The sequence below is a fragment of the Sander vitreus genome, chromosome 21 (assembly GCF_031162955.1).
Source record: "Sander vitreus isolate 19-12246 chromosome 21, sanVit1, whole genome shotgun sequence".
NCBI classification, from domain to species: domain Eukaryota; kingdom Metazoa; phylum Chordata; class Actinopteri; order Perciformes; family Percidae; genus Sander; species Sander vitreus.
In genome coordinates this window covers 20,802,119-20,813,657 of record NC_135875.1, presented here as the reverse complement: position 1 = coordinate 20,813,657, position 11,539 = coordinate 20,802,119, and the positions used below count along the sequence as shown (strand labels likewise).

The 11,539-nt window shown below is 41.2% G+C and overlaps 1 protein-coding gene across 3 annotated transcripts; it reads left to right on the top strand.

Moving 5' to 3' along the window:
* The first annotated feature begins 3,186 nt into the window (after window positions 1-3,186).
* Window positions 3,187-11,022, top strand: LOC144535987 (ankyrin repeat and SOCS box protein 12-like). Of its 3 annotated transcripts, none has more exons than XM_078278845.1 (3): window positions 3,187-3,276; window positions 4,865-5,635; window positions 10,726-11,022. In XM_078278845.1, the coding sequence occupies exons 2-3, from the start codon at window positions 4,873-4,875 to the stop codon at window positions 10,875-10,877; spliced, it is 915 nt and encodes a 304-aa protein (XP_078134971.1). In that variant the 5' UTR covers window positions 3,187-3,276; window positions 4,865-4,872; the 3' UTR covers window positions 10,878-11,022. The 3 variants fall into 3 exon arrangements, with proteins under 3 accessions (XP_078134971.1, XP_078134972.1, XP_078134973.1); XM_078278846.1 differs by having other exon boundaries at window positions 3,197-3,276; window positions 4,868-5,635; XM_078278847.1 differs by having other exon boundaries at window positions 3,246-3,338.
* The last annotated feature ends 517 nt before the right edge of the window (window positions 11,023-11,539 follow it).

Sequence of the window (11,539 nt, the reverse complement as noted above, 5' to 3'; positions counted from 1 at the left end):
CTTGTGGAGCACATCACATCCTTCCAAAGAAAAAGAAAACAATCACCACAGGAGCATCGTAGAAATCAATGCCCTCCCATCATTGCATGAAGTGTGCAGATTCGTCTCATGTGTTATGTTCCCCCGTCATTGCCACAAGACTCTCCCCTCATCCTCAGTGCTCTTGTACAAGTTGGAAATGCTGTCTTCCTTTCAATCTCTCTGCCATGCTCTCATCCCCCCCCCCACTTGTCCTGCAAACACACCATGAGTTACGGTGGTGTCGTTTTAAAGGCCTCTTCTCCACTCTCTCTGAGCGCCTGGGTGACTTCTACTCTGTAACTCAGCAACAGCCATATAGAAGCAGAGTGGACAGAAGAGGCCAGCGCGGCTCATTACCATGTTGTAAAACCCCTGGCGCTCAATAGAAACAGGCCGGCTCACTGAGGCGGGATGCAGCTAAAAGGGTCCTAAAGAAACTCGCCTCAGAGGCCAAAGACGCATTGTAGTTTCTCTGTTGTTGTTGTTTTTTTTTACATGTTTTAGGCAGTGTTGTAATGTCACAAAGTACAAATACTTTGTTACTGTACTTAAGTAGAATTTTCGGTAACACTTTACTCGACGGTATCTACATACATGTTGCTTCATAAGAGTGACATGACACAGTCATGAACACATGACACAGTCATGACACATGAACCCTAACTCTAACCCTAACTCTCCTTGTCATGAAAAAAACCGAATGACACTTATAAACAGAAGCGTTATGTCATAAACATTCATGACTTGTTTATAATGTTTATGACATGTTCATGACAGTGTCATGTCACTCTTATGTAGATACCTTCAAGTAAAGTGTAACCGAATGTTCACTTATCTGTACTCTACTTTTTTTAATCTATATTTCTGGAAACTTTTACTTTCACTCCACTACATTTCCTAAATAAAATGCATGCATTTACTCCGAAACATTTCCCCTAAGCATCTTGGGTACTCGTTACTACAAAATGAAATCAGAAGAAACTGACGTCAGCTCTCTAACAATATGCAGTGTCGGTCCTTTAATTTGAGGGAATTGGGGCCTGGAAAGTCCTGGAGACGACTGTGAATTTGATGTTTAAGAAGGTATGGTAACCCTGAATATTATGCTTTACTATAAGGAAGCAACAATAAAGTTCATAATCAATTTTACTTGTATTAGTACATTTAATATCACATAATTACTTTTGATACTTGATCAAAAGTAAGGTAGTAGTTGATACGCTCAGTCAATATCAGATACTTTAAGACTTTAACCTTTAACATTTTCTGTACTTTTACTCAAGTATTGCTTTCAAGTACTTTATACAAGACTGGTTTTAGGAATATAGAGGGATCTGTTTTTTTCTTGGGTTGGGTTGCCAAAGGAAGTTTTTCCTCCTGCATTGTGCCCACGGCCTATTGTCCGAGCACTAACTCCAAGACCTAATCACTAACCAAACAAAGGCTCTGTGACGCACATGCACAACAAATAGACCCAGTTTTAAAAGAAAGGATGCCATCCGGGTTGCCTGGAGAAGGAACAGATAAAGTTGAAGGCAGTGATAAGGCGGCCATAGCTGACAATTGTCAGTCCATTGCCATGGATACGATTATATTTCTCTTTGTGAGATAGAACTTTTTCCTCCTCACAGGAGCAGCAGAATCAGCACGAGGGAGTTGTATTGGTTACATCAGATAGATTGCTTATTAGTGAATCAGTATTTTAAACATTTACTCCACTGCACTCAAGTACACTTTTGACAACTTAAAAAAAAAAAAAGTCCTGCGTTTGTTTAAATGTTTGGGTTAAAGTACATGATTCTCCAATTAAAATCAATCTTAGTTTGCGTGATCCCCAGTGAATCACCAGGACTAAGCCACTGGGAATTATTTTGTAATGTATTTTTAAGACTTTTAAAAAACAAACAAAAAAAAAAAAGTACAGTTACAGTAGGGCGGCTCGGTTGGAAACGTAGACATATTTTCAAATCTCCAGTTAGCTTTCAGCTTTCTGACTTAATTTTGGGCCCGATAGAATCGGTCTTTTAGCTTTTTGACATTCTCAATTTGACGATTCCGTCCATGAGTCTGTTATCACAGAAACTATCGGGCTCTAGATGAATGCTGCCATCAGTGTGTGACTGGCCCCAGCTGGGCCCTCGTTGATTTATTTCGCTTTTATTTCAGCCACAACTGATCCTCTGCAAGTCTGCATCTCTACGTAATGGTTTCACTTTGTGTAGCTGAGACTTTCACGGAGCCCGGAGTGTGCCTTTACAGAATGCATTCAAATGATTTTCAAATGTGTCAATTAGTCATTTTATTTCCTTTACGCTCTTGTTAAATGATGAATAAATAATTGAAATATCTCCTTGTTACTCTGTTCACTAATGTGTCTGCCTATTATAACCCATCACACAAATCATTCCTGCTTTAACATTTAACCATTTTGAAATCACTTCGATTGAACATAGCTCTCTTTAATTTAAAGCCATACAAGCAGTGGGAGTGACACCTAAAACGTAACACAATCCAACCCATACGTGTTCAATGATGAATAGATATTAAAAGTAAACTAACTCTGAAAAACAAAATCATACGAATAAATTGTGTAAAATATCTAAATAAAACAAAAAAAATTGTGAAATAATAAATAATAATAATGAAATATTAAGAACTCAACAGCATGATTTGTTGCTTCATCATTCTCATCCTCAGGTCTGAAGGTTTGATTCATTTAATTATATAAAGGTTGGTTTCAATCACACCTTGAGTTCAAAATAGCATTTTTCCATTTCACTTATTCATAACTGACCATTTAAGTGACTACAATCTGACATTTTGTGTATTAAAAATACAATAAAACACTATAATAACACCGTTAATAACAACGCAATGCTTATTTTATATATTTTACAGGCTGTATGTATGTGATTATTTATTCCAACCGTCTTTAATAACTCAATATTAAACACTTTGGGACTTAGTGGATTTAATAATGGAGGTTTGCTATGCATTCCTTGAATGCGAGTGTCATTAGCACATTCATGATGGTTCTTTTTAAATGCATTAAATCTATTTAAACAGGTCAGTCCCGGTTCTCTAAGCACACTGCAGGCTCCATGTTGTTACAGCAGCCAGAAACAGTAGAGGGAAGCAATGCGCCGTTAAACTCAATGTGAGCCACAACGATACACGGCGAGGAAGAAGATGTAAGCAGGAAGATGAAGAAACGGGAAGATGGAGAAGGCAGCTACAGCTGCTGACACATCTTAGGTAGGCGAATATTGAACGCAGAAAACGCAACAGAACACATTCTTTCTGTTGCCACACGGCATGTAAAAAGCAAGGAGACGCGAGCTTTACAACGCGAAGTTTGCAGTAGTTGTCGGTGGTTGTTTGAGCCGAATATTAGCGGAGTTCCTCCTGCTGGGAAGCGCGTATTAGCATTTACGTGACCCTACTGTAAACGGGAAGTCAACAAATAGCTCCTGTGTAACAGTTACACAGAACACGTTCAGCCAGTCGGCATTCATTCAGTCGCAGTTATATAGCTACGTTTGATTTCCACACATTTTTTTTTTTTTATTTCAAAACGACAACATGTTAGGACTAGGAGACACATTAACGTTCTAGAAATTGCCATTGCACTCAATTATGTCATATTTTATTTATTTGTACGCTGAATTTCCCGGTTAACATTCACGTTAATGCTTCATAAACAAGAATAGGTCGTGACCAACTGGTTGTGTGTTTTAGTCGACAAGCTATTAAACATTAAATTGGGTAACATTTTGAAGGGAGTTTGGTGAAGGGGTATTCTTTGGAGATTATGTAGCTAATACTTTGTGTCTTGACGTTTTCTTACCTAGCTATGCTTATATGTTTGCAACTCAGAACAATGCCTACACGTTGTTGAATGACAGTTTCACAGATGAATTGTTACAGCTGGCAACATACGTTCTTTAAAATGGTCACTTACATAGGCTATTAAAATCATTGTTACTGTATATGACATAAACGGTTCTGCAACTTGTCAGCCATATTCAAGAGCTGAATAGTTTTCTGTTCAGTCTGAAATATCCCTGTTGTGGGGGTGTAGCTACAAGAAGTCACTACACATATCTTAAAGTAAGCCTTTGTCAAATATAGATTTGGTATTAAGTTCATTTAGTATATCTTGTGTGTGTTTATCCTGATCTGGATTGTGCAACTGTGCTGTATATGATTGTTTTGTGTTGGCTTGTTTATTCTTGTTTGTTTACAATCGTCTGAAGTAAGACCATTATTATTTTTTCCTCAAATCAGATTTAAAAGGGTAGCTAGGCATCAGCCTACACCTGTTTCAGACAACTGATAATATGGGTGTAACGATACATCGATCTGGATCGCGATATATCGATTCCATCCTCAACGATCCAATATTATCGATTATCGATGAAGTGAAAATATATCGATACATATCGTCATCTTTAAGGTGTGCCTTTATTTTTGAAATTCACATTTTATAATCATTTTTTGTATTCAAAAGAGTAGTTTGTTTTTCATTTAAATTCCTGGAAGAGCTTAGAAATGAAATTGTCAAATCATATGAGTTGCTTTTTATATATATATATGTAACTGATTATGTTAAATGGGCTTATGTATCATCTCGTATCGGTTGCAGGCCCCTGAATTGAACCAAATCGTATCGTGGCAGACTTTGTGATATCAGTAAATATTGTATCGTTGTCCATAGATCGATATATCGTATCTTGATGAAACGTGTGATTTACACGCCTAGCTGATAGAATTTGCTGATACGTTGTTGTTGGTCGGCTCTATAGTCTGAAATAAACTCCATCTTTGTTTACATTATTTTCAGCAGGTTCTATGCTCCAACTAAGGACCTCTGCAGAAGAAGAGAGTAGTTGTGAAATTTCCCAGCTCAGACAAGCAGTGTTCCAAAACAATGCCAGACTCCTTGATGAGATGCTCTGCCAAGAAGTTTACAAGAAAGTCATCAACTGCAGAGGAGGCTGGGGCATCGCGGGCACACCTCTCCACGCCGCCGTGTCCAAAGGCCACCTGAGCTGTCTGCAGGTGCTGCTGGGCCACGGCGCGCTGGTCGACTGCGTGGATGTCAAGGCTCAGACGCCTCTCTTCGCAGCCGTCCGTGGGAAATACCTGGACTGTGTCTTAGCGCTCCTCGGAGCCGGCGCCAACCCCAACGGCAACTCATCCAACAACTGCTCCCCTGTGCTCACTGCGGCCCGGGAGGGGAACGCGGAGATATTAAAGGAGCTGCTCAGACACGGCGCCGAGGTGAACTCCCGCTCCAAAGTCTTGCTGTGGACTTCCAGCGCCAGGGTGTCCAGCGGCCCGCTGTACCTGGCCGCCGTTTACGGACACATGGAGTGTTTCAAACTGCTGCTCCTGTACGGGGCCGACCCCGATTACAACTGCACGGACGCAAAGCTGCTGAGTTCCATCAAGCAGCCCAAAACTGTGCTGGAGATGTGCCTCAGACACGGCTGTGGCGTGGAGTACATCCAGCTTCTGATCGACTTTGGCGCAAACGTCTACCTCCCGACTCTGATCATCGAGAAGTCCACGAAGCAGAACGAGGCTGTGGAGCTGCTTCTGCGGGAAAGAGGTATCGCACGTTTTACACGTCAGTTCCTCAGACCTGCTGGATGGTGCCCTGCTCCTGTAGTGTGATGGAGTTCTTCCTCAAACAGGATGTTAGGGAGCAACAGGTCATTTTTGAACATGTTGAGGCACAACAAAGTAAGACCATAACTAAGGTCAGCGCATACTTACTGAAGTTATAGTTTCTCCACATGGCTGCGGAGAAAGGTCTGGCCCTTTGACACAACATTCCTGAAAAGGAGGACAAATGTGCTCTGGTTTATCGGCATTTCTTTAAACTAGTGCTGTCAAACGATAGAAATATTTAATCGCATTAATGTCATAGTTAACTAGCAATTAATTTTAGCACATTGTTCTCTATTCATGTCCCTTGATTTCTTTTTGTCCCATTATTTTTTTCTCATGTTAATGCTCTTATCAACATGATACGATACTTTTAAAACGGTGCCTGAACTGAAAGATTTTTATATATATATATATATATATATATATATATATATATATATATATATATATATATATTAGTATTAGTAGTTGCAACAGCATGTGAAAGAAAACGACATAGTTTGCTAGGCCAAAAAGAACGTTAATCTCGCGCTAAAAGAATTGACGGCGTTAAAATGGGTTTGCGTTAACGCCGTTAATGACGTGTTTAACTGACAGCACTACTTTAAACCAATCACAGCGGTCTTGGACGGCGCTAAGTAGGGTTGCACGATATTGACAAAATGTGATATTGCGACATCGATATTAATTTCGATATTTTTAAACATGTACAATTACAAATGTTTTGGGAAAACGCATCAAAATAGATTCACAACATTGTAGTGCACACTGAGACTTACGTGGTGCGGCCGGACCACAGGTCGGTCTTGGATGAAAAATATTCAATCTTTCCGACTCCAAACTCTGCCTCATATAAACAGTGTTTATGAAGTTGCGGGATGGCTACCGGTGAGAAATAGATGCGGGATGGGATTACTTTTGGCCACTAAAGTTTCCTCTTCAATCTGTTATTTCGTCTTCTCCCTGAGCAATCATTTTCTTTCTTTTGCTCCACTGACTCCCTTCGCTCTCTCTTTAGGTCCTTTCTTTTCTTTCCCTTCTCTGATTCGTTCCGTTTTTTTTTTTTTTTTGTCTCTATCCATTTCTTCACTTACACTGTCACTCTGTCCAAATATGCACACACGTCACGTGGTACGCCAATGAAACACGATCATTATAACGTTTGAAGAGGGCTCTAAATAAAACACAACTAAGCCACACAGCCAACGGACGGGACGCAGCGCTCCACAAAATAAACTAAATATTGCACACTTTCGAGATAATATTGCGCATCGTGATATCGCGATAACGATATTGAGTCGATGTATCACGCACCCCTAGCGCTAAGCTCCGGACGGCTCTGCAAAACGGTCTCGGGAAGGAACTTGTTTTGGTGGAACATTTGCACATTTGCAAATGGAAACGCCATGTACAATATTAAATGAAGGTAACTGTTTACACAATACTGTAAGGTGAGCTATTTAAATTAGCTGGATACATGGTTAAATGTATTAGCTCTTACCAGTGTATCGCCGTGTGTATTTTGTCCATAGCAAATGCCCACCAATCGGTCCCAAAACGTCCCAGTTAGAGAGGAAATGCCGTAAACATTTTCTTTGTAAATCTTTACCATCATTCCCCGAAAGAACCAAGCAGGCCCGCCTTGTTGCACGATCCAAATCTTCTTAAAAACTTGCCGTTTTCAGCGTGTTCACCTCTTTGCTCAGAGGTTCCGGTTGATGTTGCTCGATGCGACCAGAGTTTCAAGTAAACACAAAGAAAGCGGAAAGTGAGAGACATCCGGAACTATCCCGTAAATAAACCTTCCTTTATATAGACTACTGAAGTGATTAAGCAGTTGCACATAACATTAGGTTTATAACTAGTTAAATACATAGTGGTACCACTTCATTTTATGGGTCTGTCATTTTTGATTCATTTAATAAGTTTCCTTAAAAGGACAATGTAATTTGGTAGGTATTATAGGGAAGTAAAACAGATTTCAAGTGGTAGACAAAAGGAATTTGTTGTTTAACCTAGATAATGTAATAATAATGTATACTTTATTAATCCTGCAAGGGGAAATTACAATGTTATTATTATTATTATTATTATTATTATTATTATACACAGGCCTGAATTACACACACGTGCTCAGTACCTATACATGCACTAATGGAGAGCTGTCAGAGTGAGGGGTGAGCAGTTGGGGGTTCGGTTCCTTGCTCAAGAGCACCTTGGCAGTGCCCAGGAAGTGAACTGGCACCTCTCCAGCTACCAGTCCACCACCATACTTTTCCCAACCCAACTCCCTACTGACTGAGCTACTGCCACCCCCCAAAGATAGTGCTTTAGTCGGTGCACAGCAGGTCACAGATTCTTTTTTTTTTTTGTGTGACAAAAACAGTTGTTTGTTGCTTTTTTTAACAGGTTTTTGTCACCTTTGGCGATGTTTTTGATGGGTTTTTTTTAGTCACTTTCCACTTGTTTTTGTCGATTTTTTTTTCCCTGCGTTTTTGTAGCTTTTTCCAACATTTGTCACTTTTTTCAATGTTCTTTTGTCATAGTTCTGACGTAGAAAGTTTTACGTAAATGTCAAATTTGATCCGAGGACACCCTAGGCTTTATAATCTTATCTCTTTACTGATAGGTAACTTGCTACTTCTAACTGTATTGGCTCTCAGCTGGACGGCGCTCCCACGCCTCGCCTCCTTTGGTCCGAATGAATCACACCAGAGTTGGTTTTCCTCCACTGGCGCGGTTCGTTTGGGCGGGTGTGAAATAGGGTTGCACGATATTGACAAAATGTGATATATTACAACACCGATATTTTAAAACATGTCAAATTACTAAACTTATGGGAAAACGCATCAAAATAGATTCATAACAAATAAAACAAGTTTTCTTACAACACAAGGGTTATTTCAACTGACGGTCATATTGGACTGGTCCAACATGAATAAGGACCATGTCTACAGAACAGGACATGTACAGGTTGGACAGTTTAACAAACTATACATAAAGAGCATGTCTCCAGAACAGGACATAGTAGAAACAATACAAATAAATATAAAAAAATATTGCATACTTACCGCGACACTTTCAATATAATATTGGGCATCGTGATACCGCGATAACGATAGAGTCGATATATCGTGCACCCCTAGTGTTAAAGCAGCAGTCGGGCTCCGATGTGCACCAAAAGCGTACACAACATACAAACTGTAGCAGCTTGCAATGTTTCTCTCGCAGAATTAGACAGCGGTCAAGCTCGCCGTCCGTCACTCGCATTTCCGCGTTGAAACCAGTCTCGGTGAGCAGAGCAGACGTAGTAACGTCGCTCTCGAAAAACAATGTCTGATTATTTAAATGAAATGAGCTGGTTTGACCACGGAGATGGAAGAGCACTAGTCCAGAACACAGGGCCTTCCTCCTGTGTTGACGTTCTTGCTCCCGCCCCAAACACATCTGACCAATGAGTGGAGTGAACTTTCTTGCGCCGTTTGTAGTGACGCATTTTGGCACGCTTGGATTTTTCTCAGTGTGAAACTAAAGTAAACCAAGGGGAAATCGCTCCAAGTTTACAAACTCATCAACCGATTGGGACCAAAGCAAACAAACGATAGGTGTGAAAACGCCCTAAGTGACACATAACAGTGGCACTAAACAGATGAGGACTGGCAGGTAAAATCAGCCGTCCCACACATGCCACGCAGACACAGAGAGTGACTGAAATGAAGTCCACAGACAGAGTGCAGAAAGTGTATGACTGAGCCTCCCGGACGGCCCGGGTGAACTGTTGCCTGCTCGTCGGTAAACAGTTAATGATCAGTTAGTCTACTGTATATCCACGACATTCCACTTCCAGGATTGCTAGAGCGCCGTCGGAAATTCCAGCGGATGTCCCTCTTTACGGCCGGATGTCCGTCACCTTCCGCTTTCTTTGTGTTGGCATTCTAAAGTCTGTTGATGTATGAGGACTGTGGTTAACTGCTCCTCAGATCTCTGCAGGGTAAATCCAGACAGCTAGCTAGACTATCTGTCCAATCTGAGTTTTCTGTTGCACGACTAAAACTACTTTTGAACGTACACATGTTCCACCAAAACAAGTTCCTTCCAGAGGCTGTTTTGCAGCGACACCGTGGCTCCGTCCGGCACTTAGCACCGCCCATGACGATTGTGATTGGTTTAAAGAAATGCCAAACCAGAGCACGTTTTTCTCCCATCCCTGAATGCTGTGTGTGGACTAGCCAGACCCTCCTCTGCAGCGTTGTGGAGGAGGGTCTGGTAAAGCGAGACTAATGATTATGAACGAGGGTCGGCTATCGGTCAGAAGAAAAAAAAAGAAGTCTAAATTAGCGTACCTAATCAAGTTGTTAATAAAGACCGTCTAATTATACTCTTCGTGATGGTGAACTTTAAGTTGAAGTCCAGCTATTACATAGCCTGGACACCAGACCCTTCTCAGTTGTAACTGAGTGGGTCTGGGCAAGGTTCATTCACAGCTCATTTCCAAAGCGGCGTCACCAACGGACGCCGCTCAAATGCCTCTGGGCGCAATTGGATAGTCCTTCAACCAATCAGACCAACGATCCGGGTGACGCGACAGCGGCATCAACGGGTTGCTGCGCTTCGGTGGCCGTCATGTTGAATGTAAACAAAAAGCTGCTCTCCGTCGCTGCGCTATCGTCATCGTGTAAAACCCGCCTCAACGGTTGTGATTGGTGCCTCGATTTGGAAAAATTGGAAATGGGCTTGAATGGGCTCTTGGCCAGACGGACTTGCAGAGCAAATCTCAAATTTGCCGGAAGTACGTCAGGGTTTTCCCAGGTTAGCAATTACACGTGTTCGAGGACACACTTGAGCATGGACGTGTTATTGCTGCAGTAGTTAAACTGCAAGAGGGAACATCACAAACAGGCAAAAAAAATATTCTTGTGGCTTCAGACAGATCTTGTTAGAAAAAGGAGTGCACTAAAATGCAACAAGAGTCCATTTATTATCATATTATAATAAAGATCCCCCCCCCCCTCCCTCTGTTGTCTCTAGGGAATCCAAAGGCCTTGACTTCACAGTGCCGACTCGCTGTCCGAAGATACCTCAAAAAGATCAACAAGATCCAGTGTATCGAGCATCTGGACATGCCAACAAGTCTCATTAACTTCTTGCAACACAAGGCAGTCCCAGTCACTGTTCTGTAGCCACGTGAGCTGGAGGCACATCATGTGAATTAATTCATTTTTTATTTAACTCTATGAACCACCATTGTTTTAAATCCTGTCTAATCCTGTGCTGTACTGTTAAGACTGTTTAAGTCAAAACATTAAATGTGGTAAGTGGTGTGTACTTTTGTGTTACTGTTAGTACTTACTGCACCCTGTGGTTAGTGGAAGACCTCTCTGAGGGAAGCAGTTTCTCGGAGCTACAGTTCTTAGTCACAAGTTCATCACAAGTTTGAGAAGAGCTGTTTGTCCTATGAAAACAAAACAGTTCTTAAAATGAATCAGGGTCAGTGTGAAACCACTCATTTTTACGTGTGTAAAAAATGTGAAATCTTAGAATTTATGTTATTCCATAGAAGTGTTATTATCTTATATCCAACTGGCTCAGAGCTGCATGCATTCAAAGACAAAGATCTGTCAGCTCAATGGCAACTGCATGAGTTATTATTCTTAGAATTAAGAATAGCAGCCATGCATAACCCTATCGAAGTCTTGCTCCCCAGGTCTCCTTTAGGTGAAGCCCTGGGTCTTCTGTATGGGAAATGGACTAAAACCTTCAGCTATGCTAGGGGCTCTGGGAGGCTTTACACTAGTGCTTTGAGTTAAATGCTAACATCAGAATATAGCTAGATTACCGACCA

Coding starts and splice junctions, on each gene's coding strand:
- LOC144535987 (XM_078278845.1), top strand. CDS start 4,873: ATGCTCCAACTAAGGACCTCTGCAGAAGAAGAGAGTAGTTGTGAAATT. Junction 5,636..10,725: donor GCTGCTTCTGCGGGAAAGAG/GTATCGCACGTT, acceptor TGTTGTCTCTAG/GGAATCCAAAGGCCTTGACT.